The 16,813-nt window shown below is 43.3% G+C and overlaps 1 protein-coding gene across 2 annotated transcripts; it reads left to right on the forward strand.

Annotated features, from left to right (window-relative positions):
• Positions 1–4,106: 4,106 nt before the first annotated feature.
• brd7 (bromodomain containing 7) lies at positions 4,107–16,805 on the forward strand. Of its 2 annotated transcripts, none has more exons than XM_071529257.1 (17): positions 4,107–4,215; positions 4,599–4,798; positions 5,137–5,233; positions 5,335–5,392; positions 5,629–5,773; positions 7,273–7,383; positions 8,051–8,220; positions 9,710–9,824; positions 11,744–11,819; positions 11,916–12,023; positions 12,161–12,296; positions 12,627–12,741; positions 12,981–13,037; positions 13,785–13,884; positions 15,179–15,322; positions 16,190–16,330; positions 16,630–16,805. In XM_071529257.1, the coding sequence occupies exons 1-17, from the start codon at positions 4,167–4,169 to the stop codon at positions 16,698–16,700; spliced, it is 1,893 nt and encodes a 630-aa protein (XP_071385358.1). In that variant the 5' UTR covers positions 4,107–4,166; the 3' UTR covers positions 16,701–16,805. The 2 variants fall into 2 exon arrangements, with proteins under 2 accessions (XP_071385358.1, XP_071385367.1); XM_071529266.1 differs by having other exon boundaries at positions 12,993–13,037.
• The last annotated feature ends 8 nt before the right edge of the window (positions 16,806–16,813 follow it).

The following is a 16,813-nucleotide window of genomic DNA, read 5'->3' on the forward strand; positions in this document are numbered from 1 at the left end:
GGCTTAGGATCTGACGGAGGATCGTCACTGCGCTCGCAGGCTTTGAACACGTCTCCCCTGTGTATTTTTCCCACCCCAGGACCACTGTCTTCAGAGGCTTAGGGAGAATAAAGGCTCAGATCGACAGAAATCAGTGGTCGCCCCCCCCCCCCTCCATCTCTCTCGCCTTGTCACACACGCTCACTTACACACACACACACACATGCAAACTCATGATGCAAGTAAGCATTTTAATGTGTGCGTGCTCATAGGAAACACACACGCACACACACACACACAGAGACAACTCCCAACAAGCATCCCCTGCAGATCCACACATCAGACTAGTCTCCTTTAAAAAAAAAAAAAAAAAAAAAAAACCTCCATTGTAATGGAGCTTCCAAAAACAGAATAATACATTAAGTACCTTAAAGCAGAGGGTGACGTTAAACTACAAAAACATTAAGCAAGCCCGATGAAATATACATTACAGTAATTGGATCACAGAAGACTGTGGCTAACAATCGGAGGCGGCAGATGCTAATGACAACACATCAAATAACTTCAAATGACTTCAAGCCACTTCAAACGAGCCTCTGCCTTGGTGCTCTTCAATAGCGGTTCACCAGGGCTATTTCAACTGTTTTGGTTTTGTTTTGGGGAGGACAGCCAGCATCCTCGGTCCAGTCTCTGCATCACAAAGTCTAAGTGTCGGGTTGCTGCGGCGTGACATCAGGTCCAGCCTTCATCCACGGTGTCGGACGGCCGGATCGGAGCGTTGCGGGGACAGAACCGAGCTGTGAAATTGATAATCAAAGCGACACACAAGAAGTGTTTTGGCTGCAGATAAAAATAGAGTCACCATACACATAATGCTTTGACTGGGATGAGTGATTGATGCTCAAAGATGTTGCCATGACAGACTGGCAGGCGGGAGAAAAACACTGAGGCAGAATGATTGGCTTCTCCTCTTTGATGTTTCTGTCTGTCTTACTTGTGATGGCTGGTTACATCTTCAAAACCCGCTCTGCGTTGACAGCTGTAATGACCCCAAACATTTCATCTGTCACATCTGAACGGGATTCTGACAACTTCCAGTTAAAAGAATATACGTCTCTGGCCAACACTGCACGCCATAATTCTGCACCTATCAATAAGTATGCAAGTTACTCATTTGCATTTGTTTCAGGCATTAAGCTTGATGCACTTATCCAGAGTGACTTACGCTCAGAACAACAAAAGTATAAGCTTCACTTTCAAGATCGCACACATTGTGAGCAACCCATATGTGTCAAGTGTCAACGCCACGACACCCAGACAAAAGATGGAACAAATATTCCTGTGGTCCTACAAGTTTTTTTATGTATGAGAGAGAAGTGCTAAGAAGAGTCGAGCGAGCTGAAGTTTTTTTTATAAACATGACAGGGACATGTTCAGGTGCAAGGAGAGGAGGAAGATAGGCGAGAGGGGGATGTAATTTAGGCATCAGAGGAAGGTTGGGGAGATTTTCATGTTTGAAAATCCTGAAGAGAGGTATGAAGGCAGTCTGCGGCATGTAAGAGAGTTGCGCAAGGTCATCCTGGCATGATGGAGCTCTGAACAAAACCAGGACTACAATTTACAACACAACTCCATTTTTATTTTAGAACAGCTCAAACTGGATTGTTCCAGCGCCTTAAAATTGCCAATGATCATAGCGCTTTGGCTTAGTGGCGTACAAACACTATGTATTATCTCCAATGCCGGTTCAGTCTAACCATGTGCAAGACAGATAAACCGTTCAAAGCCTGCCTTTGTATGCCTGTTTGTGTATTTGTTGTGTATATGTGGAAAGACCAAATATTCCAGCTCCATCCAGGCCGCCGAGTGGGAAGCGGTTTCCCATGGTTCCGCTGGGATGCCGCTTTCATGTGGAAACAGAATCTCTGGGTCCCTTCAGCCCCTCTGTTGTGACAGAGGATAATGAATTTCACAACATCTGCCATTTGTTAGCCCTGTTTGGTGTAACTGATCTCCTTTTAATCCCGTGCTCGTCCGCGGACTTCCAATGCGTGTGCAGCTCCGCAGCTGAAACGAAACAGATGGATCCCATGGCCTCTCTGGGGCTGGGAGGGGAGAGGCAGCGGGCAGGCAGGGGCTGGCACAAACCGCCGCTCCCCCGTCTCAAGGCCCTACACACACGGAGCGGCTGAGGCACTGGGGCTTTGACCCTCTGCACTCCTTACTGTCGGCTGCTTGTAATGGAGGCAATCGAGGAAGTTAAGCTTGTTCCACTGTTACACTCATCCTAAGTCACTCTTCATAACAGCTTAATGCCTCGAATGTGAGTGTAAAAGTATACTTTACCTAATAGGACTAGCCCTCGGTGGTGTGGGTTTCACAATTATATAGCTCCTCTGTCTAAGCTAAAGGCGCTCAATTTAAGGATTTATATTCCTGTGGTCTAGGACCGCCCAGTGGATGTATATTAGATAAAACTTTAATGATTCCCATGGGGAAAATGGGGAAATAGGGAAAACTGGGTATGTGAACTTGAATAACTCTCTCCTGAAGCCAGCAGGGAGAGAATGGAGACTTGAACTTGCGAGGTCAACAAGTATAAAATCTAGAGTTGCACCATAGACCATGAATATGAGACTGATTTCATGGATGCACACTCAAGTTTGTGTTGTGTTTTTATAGCTGAATGCTGTCCACAGCTCTTATCTTAAAGAAACAAATGCACGTCTACCTCTCTCCTTAACTCCTTAATTTATTTCCCCTGTTTATTTTCCTTGGGTCACAGGAGTATTGTCGTGGCACTAATACTCTGACCCTTAAATTCCTCACTATTGGTTAAGATAAGATGAAACTTTAATGATCCTGTGAAGAAATTGGGTTGTTTGCAACGTTGGTGACCTAGAAAGCTTTTTCTGCTGTTGCACTCTATCTGGATAGGAGCGTCACCTAAAAGCCTAAAATGTAAATTTAAACTTGTCTCTTTGCCTTAGTAATTTAGGGTGCTGGTATTTCATGACACCCATCAGGAGGTAATTTGCTGGGGATGGGTTTGACTAGATAGGAGACTCCAACAGTCAACAGAGCGTCAGAATCGCCTCCTCATCTGAAGGGAGGAATGGCTGGAATGGTGGATTCGGTCTCCGCTCCTTCCCAAACTTCTGCCCCCATCCCCTGCCTCTTCATAAAACCTGGAATGTGCTTCAAAGAATGCACACTATCTCTCCTCCATGAATAAAACATCTGTCATTCATCAGCCTGTAAAATATGTGCCGATTTAACAGAGCATAACAGCTCCGAAAGTGATGGAAGCACGGGACTGTACAGTGTCCTAATAAGCCTGACCACCACCAAGTATCCTCTCTCCCCTTAGACCGTCCCAGTCTGGGCTCAGGACTCAGCTAACTCATCTGTGACTAAAAGTTATTAAAAGGCTCAGTGTGACACATAACCTAATGACAACAAGGTCTAAGAAAAGGAGTGCAAATGAATAATAATTGTCCCAAAACATTGAATTTTAAAGCAGGTGTCTGTTAAGACAATACTAGTGCTGTCAGCCTGTGAGAGCAATGGATGCAGCCTGACATACATGTCGATTGGCCTTGAGCTTGCATGCCAATATTTATTATCATTATAATGTCATAGCTTATTAATTCTCATAGGGAGATTTCTCTATTCACTTGCCCCTGATGCAGAATCAGCTATAAAACAGCAGCCCTGGAGCTGGGAGGGATTTAGTGTCTGACTCAAAGACACTTCAGCAGGGTGGATGCTTGAACCTGGGTCCTCAGGTTGAGAGATAGTCTCTCTGAACAATAGGCCACCCTGATGTCCCTTGTGCTTCAGCGAAGGTGTTTTCAGGAATTTTCTGTACCTTCTAATTATTTTATGTCAAAGCCTCGTTTTTAAAAGGTGCTAACTAATGATGTATAGTTAAAAATCGGGACTCACGGGGATACTCCATCATAGGATCAAAGTTTTGCAAGGTTTGGTCCATGACTGAAATGCTATGCTTATTACGCTCCCTAGTGGCGATAAAGATCAACGCATGAGCCCAAGTTTTCCCCGCCCAGCCAGCAGGTGGCGCTGCTCACCCTGACCCTCAGGAAGAGTCACCCTGTTCTGCTTCCGCCAGGACAGAGAGCACAAAGAAAGAACAACTGCCTGGTGCTACATCAAAACAATAAACAATGGGCAAGAAGCACAAAAAGCATAAGTCGGAAAAGCACGGCTACGAAGGTAACTCCTTTGCAGATAGCTCAAGGACTTTTGCCCTTTAATTGTTTTCAAATGTGTTTAACTGCATTTGCTAGAATCCCCGGATTCGCGCTTGTTAGCCGTGCTAGCACGACTCTTAACATGAACAAATCATAATTAGCGCACTGCTAAAGCTAGCTACTGGACTGGTTTAGTTGTTTCCCACACGTTTCAGTCATTAGGTAAATACTTCGGGCAGCCATGAAAATAAACAGATTTGAGATCGCCGTGTAAAATTAAGTCAGGCTAGGGCTTCATTGTAGCACTTGCTAGCTAAATGGTACCGTTACCAGCATATCACCTGTCACTGATATCAGTTATCTATTGATACGTTAACGTACTTGTTCGCTACTTGTTTTCTGCAGAGTACGGAGAGAGACCGTTGAAGTTGGTTTTAAAAGTTGCTGGAAACGAGGTGACGACGGGAAGCTCAAGTCTTGATAAATTTTACGACGAACAACCGGCGGACTACGACAAACCCAAGGACAAGAAGAAGAAAAAGAAGAAGAAGGACGACAAAGAGAGGAGCTTTGGATCACCAGATGATGACAAGGGAAAGAAAAAGGTAACGCTTTCTACTATTTGTAGATGGGATAGCTGTGTTTGTTTTATTTATCGATCGGTAGTAGTTAAGTGATAATGCTCGTGACAGTTGGTAGGTGGAAGGGTTCAGTTTACACTTTAAATTTAGGGCGTTAGCTCTGACTCATCCACAGCAACATAGCATGAGTGGGGTTCAGTGTTTTCTTCAAGGAAACCTAGCTGTTGATGGAGAATACATTTGGTTCTTGTGGGGATTGTACCTGGGACCTTCCAGTCATGGGACAGTCTCTCTCACCGCTGAGCCACCTTGCCACCCTAGTTTCAACTGTTACATTTAATGGCCTTTGTGTGTAATGTTAGATGACGAAGAAGAAAAAAGGACAGGATGCAGATGGAGACTGGGATGACCGAGACCAGAGCAGAACTCCTATCCGTTCAGAGCTGAATAAATTGGAAGGTAATGCCAAGCTGCCACTTGTTTGCAATCTGTATCTGTCCTTTATTTTCCTTGACCCTTTGCCTACATTTTTGATATGGGTTTTTTATTCTTCTTTGCAGAAAAAGAACAGACCCCTCTCCAGGAAGCTTTGAACCAGCTCATCAGACAGCTCCAAAGGTGCAGTGTTGAATTGTGAATTGTGATATGTTGTGATATGATATATTGTTTTTCCTCTTGTTTATTTGTTTGTTTGGATGTCCATCAGCTTAGGCAGCAGCAAGTCTCCTCTGGGTGCTTGGCATTGCCTAACTGACACAACACTCCTTTCCTCTTCATTGTTTTATATAGAAGACGTCATATCAATGTTATGTGTGGTTCTGTAAATAAATTATGTGTTTGTCTTTTTTCTGTAGGAAAGACCCCAGTGCATTTTTCTCATTCCCGGTGACTGACCTCATTGCGCCTGGCTACTCTTCGATCATCAAGCGGCCCATGGACTTCAGTACGATGAAGGACAGAGTAAAGAAAGAGTGTTACCAGTCACTGGAGGAACTCAAGGTATCTGTCTGCACTGTACACATGGGATGTAACTATATAAAGTACATAATACTAGAGCTGCAACGATTAATCGATTAGTCGATTAGTTGTCAACTATTAAATTAATCGCCAACTATTTTGATAATCGATTCATCGGTTTGAGTAATTTTTTAAGAAAAATAAGTCAAAATTCTCTGATTCCAGCTTCTTAAATATGAATATTTTCTGGTTTCTTTACTCCTCTATGACAGTAAACTGAATATCTTTGGGTTGTGGACAAAACAAGACATTTGAGGACGTCATCTTGGGCTTTGGGAAACACTGATCAACATTTTTCACCATTTTCTGACATTTTATAGACCAAACAACTAAACGATTAATCGAGAAAATAATCGACAGATTAATCGACAACGAAAATAATCGTTAGTTGCAGCCCTACATAATACACACACACGCACACACACAACTGGATATAAGGTGAATCATATAATTGCAACTTGGAAAAGGTTAATCATGTTGATTGTGAAGGCTCAATTATGCTCAACGTTAAATACGTATACGGATACGGACGGAGTGTTCTGTCTGTACTCTGCGTTCATTTCGTCCGTATTTGTGCACGTTATCTGAAAGCTTACGGATACGGACGAAACGGAGCCGTACCACCGCAGTACCACCGGAAATCGTGGGGGCAGTGTAGCCAATAGTTCAAGCGAGACACGACGAAGACATGGGGTGCATCCCAAGTCTCTTATTTGATATTTCCTCGCTCCTCGATCCTCGCTTGAACCGGAAGTCGTTCTGGTCCGTCATTTTGAAGGTCGTCCCAAAGCTCTTATTTCTGCTCCGAGGAGCGAGGAGCGAGGAGGGATCTCTGAGGAGCTATGAGCAAGGAGACACGAGAGCAGCCTTCCTGGAAGACTTTCAGCTGAACGCCATGACGTCAATTCTCCGCCCCTACATCTGGCAAATTTGAACGAGATGGCAGAGAAACAGTACAAGTGTAAATGCCCGTTATTTTATGCTTTTTGACATATAACGTTAATGCAAGAACATGGGGAACCTAAATTACGTTTATTTAATCCACATCGCATGGTTTCCTTGGAAAAGATGCAAGTGAGGGAAACGTGGATGCAATTTAAGAGACTTGGGATGCACCCATGTTGTTTGTTGTTCACAATGAACATGGCGACGGTGGACAGAAACTTTTGACTCTCTACTGCCCTCTACTGGATGTATTGCTTAACATCCATGCCAACGTAAAGGACGCACGGAAGTATGTGGGCAGTGACGGTTACATCGTTTGAAACGGACGTATTTATTTTTGGACGCAAAGGGAGCATAAATGAGCCTTTAGAGGGAAAATCCTGCCCTTACTCTGTTGTGTTTGCCATTTACCCCCCACCAAACACTACCAGACAGTTTCCCCCAAAACCATAGTGTGCACCAAGCCATGAGTTTGCTGTTTCATTTGTCATGTTGGCAAATGTAAATGTTTGATGTGTCTTGTATTGTTGATGCAGGTGGATTTCAGGATCATGTGTGAGAATGCCATGATTTACAACAAACCTGAGACAATCTACCATAAAGCCGCCCGGAAACTGCTGCACTCCGGAATGAAGATCTTGAGCCCGGTATGAAACTGAAGATAGAAGAGAGGCTTCTTAATATACCAAGTTTTTGCCCCATTGGTCAACTTACATAGACACCAAAATCATCCATGTGTCCCCGGTAGATCATTTGCTCCAGTGTTTTATGATATCACTTCAGCACACACTATGTTAAGTGATCGTAGACAACTAGCATCATCCAAAATACAGAGACTGACCTTTTACTAATAAAAAGTTTTTAGTGGATTTTATTATATGGCTTGTAGATTCATAAATTAACAACAAAAAAATAAGTATCATTAACTCAATGTAGCTGATGTAGCCACAGTTATGTTTTTTTTGGATGATTTGGTGTCTATGTTCACATCACTTAATGGGTAAGTTGACCAATGGGACAAACTCCCTAAAACTAATAATTGAACAGCAGAGGGCAGCAGATAGCTTCATATAGTTCCCAGGAAGGTCACGAATCACCACTGAGTCATGTTGTCACTAACTAGTTATTGAAACTATTCTCTTTTATCTAGCAAATTATTCACTTCTCTTTGCTTACCATTTTTGCAGTTTGGTTGTGTTCATATATGTTAAATTTCCTCTGCCTGTTAAGTTTTGTTCATCCAATTCACTTGTGATAGTTTGTCCGTGTTCTAATATGTGCAAATGAAGAAATTCTAAATTCTGTTTCCTGTAGGAGAGGCTACAGAGCCTGAGGCAGAGCATAGACTTCATGTCTGGACTGGACCCTTCTGCCAACAAGCCAGGGAAGACTGAGGAGGAAGGGGGCTCGAGCCTGGACCAGAACAGAGAGGAGCCCATGTCCACGGATGCCAGCGAGAGGTCCCAGACCCCCAGCACACCCAGGTCTTTTACCCTGTTGACTTGGCACAAGTCACACATGTTGATTTAAGGCACACTTGAAATGACAACAATTCCTTCTATTCAGGAAGAGAATAATCATGATTATGTATTTAATACTTTACCCACTTCAAAGCCTTGTGCAGGAGTTCAGGTTATTTTTGCTGAAGCTTGAACTCAATAGAAAATCAATGCACCCCTCTTGGCTAATCAGTCTAGTGTTTGATTTGGTGTTTGGAGCATCATGTTCTTGTGTTTATGCTGTCCTTTTCAAAGATTTTAGTCAGCATCACAAATGATAATAAATGTATACATAGATATAGATATGCTTAAACATACATACAAATCAATTATGGCATGGGTTATCACAATATTCCAGCTAACACCAACAACAGTACAAAATACAAACTATATATGTACACAAACTATACAGATAGGTGAAGTGAGGAAGCAGTATAACCTTCCCAGCATGAGTTTAGATTAGGCAGTTGCATTTAGAGGTCTGTATCTTGCTGCTCATCTCCCAAACACACGTGTCAGTGAGGAAATGGCCCAGTGCCGTCCCTGAAGTTGATGAGCAGGGCAGGAAACATGTTTCTTTTTTTTTTGTCCATTGGCTATCGTCGCCAGCTTACCTGCTACAGTCACAAAGATTTTAAAAACAGAAACGAAAGCTGAAACAGCGATCGGTTATATGGCAAGGCGACCAAAGACGAGATAACTTAGATAACCAGCCAGAGCCAAAAATCAGCAGCATGTGGATGGAGGCAATTTCCCACTCTGTTGGCAAGTCCATGAACAGTGTTGATTTCTGTGGGCGTGTTTTCCTGTGAGTCTTTAGTGAATCAGTTCTTTCCACCGTGAGGCTGGAGGCTGAGAATGTGAGGAATGCCTCGGAGCATGCTGGGTCTTGCCTTCACCGTACGTCTTTGACATCAGTGGATAAATAGTCTTTTCAGCCAGGGCGTTGTTGCTCAAAGGTGTAACATTGACTGACGATTAAAATCACATTTTAGCTGTGGTAGATTGTCAAAGGAATTACATAAAAACATTTTGACAGAGGAAACTGAGTCAGGCACTTTTCATGTTTTGTCTTGCAAAAGATTCAAGATTCTTTATTGTCATTTTTTCTTGCACTTACGTACAATCAAGAATGAAATACCGTTCCTCCTAGACCTACAGTGTACATGAATAAATTAAAATAGAGAGTTAAAAAAAAAAAAAAAGAAGTTGATATTGTGTACTAAATCTTAATGTTGTTTATTGACATTAACAAAGCGCTTACAGATAGGTTATCAAAGGAAGGAAAGTAGAACGTAGGTGTTAATGGAGAGAAGCGCTCACGCAGTTTGCCTTTCATTATAACCCAAAGCAGCTCTGCTGTACTCTGCACTCTGCTGTATGCATGCAGTTTTTGATTGCTACAAAGTAAAACCGTTTCATTCAAGGTCAAAGTGTCTCATCTGCCATCTCTCAATTTGTGTTTCCTTTGCAGACAGGACAAGGACTCCAAGGATGAGGCGCTGAAGGCAGAGAAAGAGCTGGAGGAGATTCGCAAGGTCATTGAGGAGTCTGGAGGAAAGCTGTCCAACAGAGTGCTGCAGTGTGAGGTGAGAAACCACCGATAAACTGGTCCAAAACCAGAGATCCACCATTACAAGTAACGTGACACCTAATCTTACAAAATTGTGATGGCACAAAATGCAAATAAATCATGGTATTATTTTAAAGGATAGTGGGTAGTTAAAGCCCTTGGTTGAGAAAATATTAACACTTTCATATAGGAGATTATTTGTTTTAGAGATTTTCTGTAATTAACTTCAGGTAGTCCAGGTTTTTTACCCAGATGAGATATGTATCATTTTCATATTCAAATGTATTTGAATATGAAAATGTGTTTGAATATTGTTTGAAATGTTTGAGGCACCCCAACACTTGCAAGTTCACATTTATCAAGTGCTTCTCGTGGCTTTCCATATATTCAGAATGTAATCAACGGTTATTTTTCCCACGACTGCCACCTGATCTAACAGGTTAAAGGGATGCCTCAACATTTTAGTTTTAGTCAATTATTTGTCTTCACCAAGCTCTTTATAATGAATGAATGTATGAATGAAACAATTAAATAGAACATAATTATCGAGTTAGGACCAGAATGGATAAATATAACTAGACCTTTACTATTGTGATGATAATTAAAATACCTAAGCATATATGATTAACCAATTTAGTATACACACACACACACAACAGCACATTTCATAGGAAAAAATACAAAGGAGAATACAAATATCAAAGTATTACATGCATATATCCAAAGATATAAAAACAGGTCGTCAAAATGTCAAATTAATGCTGACAAGACTGGTTACTTAAAATCCATTTTTCATGACTCATTTCATGAGTCTGTATTGAAGATTTCTCCTGATTTTGGACACATTCCAATGTGTCTCATCAAACTCTCTGACGCCTAGGAGGCCGTGTGTGTGTGTGTGTGTGTGTGTGTGTGTGTGTGTGTGTGTGTGTGTGTGTGTGTGTGTGTGTGTGTGTGTGTGTGTGTGTGTGTGTGTGTGTGTGTGTGTGTGTGTGTGTGTGTGTGTGTGTGGATCCTAGCTCCTTTCACAAAACGGGCAGTGAGTAAATTAAGCCGTCTTTAGTGGTTGCTGTCCGATCGATTGGTGCTGAAAAGCAACGTCAATTCATAAATCATATTTGAGAACTAGACCAAAAGCTGTATGTGCAGTTGTGCACCCTGATCATTTAATAGCATAATATGTTATCCTCACCTGTTTGTTCATTTGGAGGCTGCGTCCTTCATCTGACGCCATCGGACTCTTTTTCAAATAGTGTCGGACAGCTGTTCAATCTTTTGCCGGCACTACTCGTTTGCAAAGACGGCAAATTACTTCATTTAGGTCCTTCGGCTTGCCAGTTTGGTCCGATTTAAAACCAAAATAATCCCAAATAGAGGATTTTGTATTCTTTTGGCAACAAGCTCTTCCATGATTGTTCGCTGAAGATGGCGTGTGGGGAGTGGGGGGACTCCCCCGCACCCTGCGCGCGCCGCACACACACCTGCGCGAATATATCGGCAATCGCCGGTTGATGGGCTGACGGTGACCGGTTGGAAAATTTTAACATATCGCCCAACCCCATTGAATACATGGGCGCTCAACCCTGAACAATCTCTGGTTGTTGAATCACATGCGGCCTGGGAATACCTCCATGTGTGAAACTTTCATAAGCAGTTTACTCATTCATGACACGGCATCCCTTTCAGATATGTGTTTTGTTCCTCCAGGCCGAAGTCATTAAACATCAACACTTACAACTAGTTGTTTGTTAAGGCAGACACAGTGATGGTGAAGTGTTAAGATACTCATCTGTTGGCCTAGGATCTCTGTGTCTCCCTTGGCTTTTTTACATTCTATCTGCATTTTGCCACTCTCCTTTAATAAATATTTCACCGACATGCCATAACAGATCACCAAGTTAGTTCTCAGCCCACATTTCATTTGCTGTCTTGTAGCTGGAGTTTGCGAGGCGGAAGACCGATGGCTCGACCACCCTGGCCATCCTCAACCCTGCAGATCTATCAGCGGGAGGTAAGTACAAACGGGGCCGCCGGCCGCCAAACAAAAAGAGACGGAGAGAGAATAGGCGAGAGTTGGTAACTGTTGCTCAACTGTTTGCTGTTGCAGATGTGGGCTACTGTCCTGTGAAGCTGGGCATGATGTCCAACCGACTGCAGAGCGGCGTCAACACCCTGCAGGGCTTCAGGGAGGACAAGAGGAACAGGATCACTCCAGGTAAGATACCGCACCGCCTCTACATTTCTGGATTCTTTCGTATAGTCTTCAACTCTGAGCCCCCCCCCCCCCACTCCCTTCTGATTCAGTGTGCATGACTGATGATGAGCTGCCTGTGTGTAACACAATCTCCACAGTGTCCTACATGAACTACGGGCCGTTCACCTCCTACGCACCCACCTACGACTCCAGCTTCGCCAATATCAGCAAGGAGGATTCTGACCTTATCTACTCTTTGTACGGCGAGGAGTCTAGCCCCCAGGCCCCCGAGAGGTATGAGCAGTACGGGCAGTAATGCACCCTGGATCTGTGACATTTACACAAAACCTCACTTAAGGCATTCCTGGCTGATTAGCCTCCAGATGTTCCAGAGTTCTGCCACTGTTGGCCGCGGGCTCTGGCTCAGTCCGCTGATCCGATTTCAAGCCGTGAATTCTCATACTTTGTACCGGGGTTGTCAACATCTCCCCACCAAGACGCTCCCCTCTCGTTATACATGGGGAATAAAGTGATTCTGTTTGTAACCCTCTGCTACTTATGAAGGAGAACACTAGCAGTAAATGTGTGTAACTTGCGTGTGTGTGTGTGTGTGTGTGAGATTAGCAGCATCACAGACTTCCTGGCCAAATCAGAGGAGTACACATACAAACTGGCAGACAATCTTCTGGATGCCATGACGAATGGGGAGCATTCCAAAACCCTCAAGAACACAGAGCCAGTAAGCTTCTACTTTCATATCTAAGTGCTCTAAGTTGATTAGAGCACTTAGGTTAATTTTTTCCAACAAAGTTTAAATGAGGAGAAATGTAGAAACATGAAAACCTTTTTTTTTAGCATTATGCTTCTGAAATTTAGAACCATGTATCTTACATGCTTATATAATATATATATATATATATATATATATATACTGTATGTGTCCATGCATTTGAAAGTATACTATTTTTTTTCTTTCTGACTGTCCAACAGGTGGAAGAGCCAGCAAAAACACATCCGAACAAGGACGACATGGAGGTGAGACGTGTCCCACTATATAAATAAAATGAAAGTAGAAGTCAGATCGAAAATGAGAAATATCAGTAAATGATATGTAATGCAAAACCCGTGCAGTCTGCCCTCATCACACAAACAGTGTTTGATCCTCCAGGAAGTTGTGGGAGAGGACCTCTTGCCATGCCGTTGTTTGGTGTGGCACTAAAGCACGTGGTCTTGATTTTACGTCATGTGCGGATTCTTTATTTCATTTTGTCATTATAGACAGCCTGTCTACGTCTGCTGCAGCGTCCAGCTGTGTCAACACGGCAGGCACCCGCCTGTGACCCATCCCCACATGGAACAAACATTTCCCTTCAAAACACAGCTCCCGTCACTTCACCCCCCCGCTAAGGCCGGTCCCGTTCGGTCACACTCAATTCCCAGTATTGGAGATTTGGAAAAGTTTTCTTTCCGTGCCCATCGGCCGGGCCGCTGAATCGCCCCTCACAGCAGTGGAGGAAACTGAAGTACAGGCCGCTCCGTCAGGCACACAGCAACCCTCTGTCCTGGCTGTTTGCTGTGCTTGGCCGCTCTCCAGTTTATCCTCATGCTCGGGTGTTGCAGCTTTTCATTATATTTGATTTTATTGGATCTAGAAAGCAGCGTGACTAAAAAGGCTTCAAAAGGGCCTGGATGTTCCCACAAACTGTCAGCTGTCTTCTATGGATTTAATTTTTCTAATCTGACTAAATTTGTTTTTTGTTGGTTTTTTCCCTTCTTTCTCAGGTAGCTGAACCTGAAGCAACCAGTAGCAACAGGCTGGACTCCCTGAGTTCTGTGATCAGCCTGGGCCTGGGCCAGCAGTCTGCCGAGGAACTCTCTGGGGGTAAAATCCAGTCAAACTTAATAAGTATAATTTAGGTCACACGAAAACAATTAAAGCCAAATTTGCAAATCTGATCAGATGGAGAAAATATGTTACACGCAAAAGGGTAAATATATATATACACATATGACAGAGAGAGAACGCTCCATACCAGACAGCACACAGCCAAAGTTGGACCTTTTATACCTAGAGCTGAGCATTGTTGGAAACGTTTCAATCCTGATCCCAGTTCTAAAACCTCAAGTCAAGTCAAACAGATTTATTGTCATTCAACCATATACAGTGCCCAGAATATAGAGGAATGGAATGGCGTTCCTTCCGACCACAGCGCAACAGGACAATACAATACACAAGACTATACTATAATATAATCCACTACACAACATTTGAACTACATTTAGACTACATTAGACAACATTTTGACGGCATTTTTGAAGGAAAAGGAATAAGAAGTCCTCATTGCTCCTCCCTCAACTACGCCTTGGGCAAGACACTGAAACAGCTCCAGCAGGCCGACAGTAGAAGACTGTGGTGGCACTGGGCAGCTCCTAGGTGTGAATGTGCGTAACTATGAATGTTAAACGGGGCAGTGCTGAATGAGAGCATGCAGGCTCCGCCAACCACCCATGGATAAATAAAGTTTAAAAACAAATAATAATAATGTGAAAGCACATTTTGTTATGTAACAAAGTAGATAATTTTTTGTGCAACATTTGTACATGCTGTCTGCATTTCTAAATACGTTTCTAAAGACCCCACTCAATTGACATCCTCAAAGTGTCCTTGAGGAAGACACTAAACTCTGACCTGGTCTGTCCTGGCTGCCTCTGTGCTGTAACCCATTTTGTGAACAGCGTCAGTATATGTGTCTTAGAGGAATATGTGAACAAACAAACTCCCAATTACCTTGTGTACACTATGGCAATGCAGGCAATCTGAAATAAAAAAGTCAACCTTCATCTAAAGCAGTTAGATGAGCCATTAGTCACTGAGCATCCCATTATGAATCCTCTCAGACCTTTCTAAAAGCCCATTAACAAAGTTTTTTTTTTTTTATAATTTTTTTCCCAAAAGGCTGTCTGGTTTCTCAGCACTGTCAGAGATTAATGTAGGAAACAAAGACAACAGAAAGATTGAGGGGGATCCATATCGGGGGTTCAGAAAGAATGGACCTATTGTGTTGAATACATGTAACCAAGGACAGGAGGAATTACCAGGAGGTAACTGGAGGAACGTAGAGGAAGTACCAACTCTGTGTGTGTGTGTGTGTGTTTTTCCCCCCCTCTCATCACAGAGGCCCTGCACTTCCAGCAGAAATTGGACGAGACTACAAAGCTCCTCCGTGAGTTGCAGGAAGCACAGAAGGAGCGTCTGAGTGCCAAGCAGCTACCTAACATGATCTGCTTGCTGGCCCCCACCGCCAAGGAGCTGCAGCTGGGTAAGAGCCTTGCGATGCATGGCCCCTTTGTTCCTCCGCTCAGGCCCTCGCCCCCAGCTGTAGACCACCAACAACACCCTCTTTACCTCCAGCCCACGCAGATGTGGTTTATCTCCGGGCTTCAGAAAGGAATTCCCCCTCCTTAGACCGCGAGTCCGATTCAGATCGTTGCGACGGACCTCGTTCCCAGAGATCTGTTGGTTAAATTAGTTTATGTGCGAGATCCATGTCTTTTTGGGTTTGATGACATCTTTGGTGCTCAGCGCTTATTGCTGTTGTGTTTCTGCACTGCTCTTCCCAGAGATCACCTGTCAACAGTGTGTCCAGTACTGTGACGTCTTTTTCCTTGGATTTTCTGTTGGTGGAGTTTGAGTTTCTGTAGGTGGCGCTCTGTTCTTTGTCTGTTCAGCCATGGTGGCTATCACTGCTCATGCTAACTACCCAGTTCTTCTTCTATTTATTCCAAACAAACTGTTGGTAACATAAAACGCATCACCTCCTTTGCACCAGAGGATTTTTCCTGGGAAAAACCTACCTGACACCGGGTGTTTGGAACAGCTAATTTAATAGCTCTCATGAACTGGATATAGCTCGAATCAACAGCAATAAAGTAGCAAAACAGACATTTATTTAAATGAAAATGTCACATATTATTTTAAAAGCCGAGCCTCTAGAGCCACTTATCTCCCCTATCGTAGGATCGACCAGAAAAGCCTCTTCTGTCTCCCCTATCGTCTCAGTAAAGAGAAAATACAAAGGGATTGCCCATTTTAGTGTAGAAAACGAGACCTATCCCATATATACATTTCTGTTTATTTGCCCCTATTAATCTTGCCTTGATAACGTTCCACTTCCTCCCCTCTACAGCTGAGAAGGTGACGGGGAACTTGACGGCGCTGACCGGGCAGGTCGCCCCGTGTGACGTCAGCAGCGTCTACGGCATCAGGAAGGCCATGGGCATCTCTCTACCTCCAGAACCAGCCGGGCCCTTCATAGACCTCACTACAGGTAAACACCCTGCTGTACTAACAGCTTCAGTTACAACCAACTTTACTGAATTTACAAGGAATACAAATGGACAAAGACTGACATGTTGAAACAGTTTTGTACTTTGGATTTGTCTTTTTTCCTACATACAACTCCCATTATTTTCCAACTGCGTCCCTGGATTCTTGGATATTGATTGATTTAAAAATGATTTGTCAGTTATTTGTCAAATCCTGAATTAATCTATTACTGAAGGTTACAAATGCATGTCAGTAGAAAATCAACACACTGAAAGTTACACCATTGAATATCATTTTCAGTGCAGGAGACGGCTGAGCCCATGGAGACGGTGTCTGGTTGTCAGGAAGGTGTTCCCGTCGTCGCTGTGTAACGAAACTCCAACCACGCCGACAGTTTCATAACTCACGTTTTGTACAAAGGGTGCTTTTTGTGTGACATTTGTATGCATTTCAATCAATAAACCTCTTTTATATAAACCCCCGG

Source organism: Centroberyx affinis, unplaced genomic scaffold (genome assembly GCF_046629955.1).
Source record: "Centroberyx affinis isolate AG114_WGS23_722 - 3 ecotype Tasmania unplaced genomic scaffold, CSIRO-AGI_Caff_v1 ptg000124l_1, whole genome shotgun sequence".
Classification (NCBI taxonomy): Eukaryota; Metazoa; Chordata; class Actinopteri; order Beryciformes; family Berycidae; genus Centroberyx; species Centroberyx affinis.

Coding starts and splice junctions, on each gene's coding strand:
- brd7 (XM_071529257.1), top strand. CDS start 4,167: ATGGGCAAGAAGCACAAAAAGCATAAGTCGGAAAAGCACGGCTACGAA. Junction 7,384..8,050: donor GAATGAAGATCTTGAGCCCG/GTATGAAACTGA, acceptor TGTTTCCTGTAG/GAGAGGCTACAGAGCCTGAG. Junction 8,221..9,709: donor CAGACCCCCAGCACACCCAG/GTCTTTTACCCT, acceptor TTTCCTTTGCAG/ACAGGACAAGGACTCCAAGG.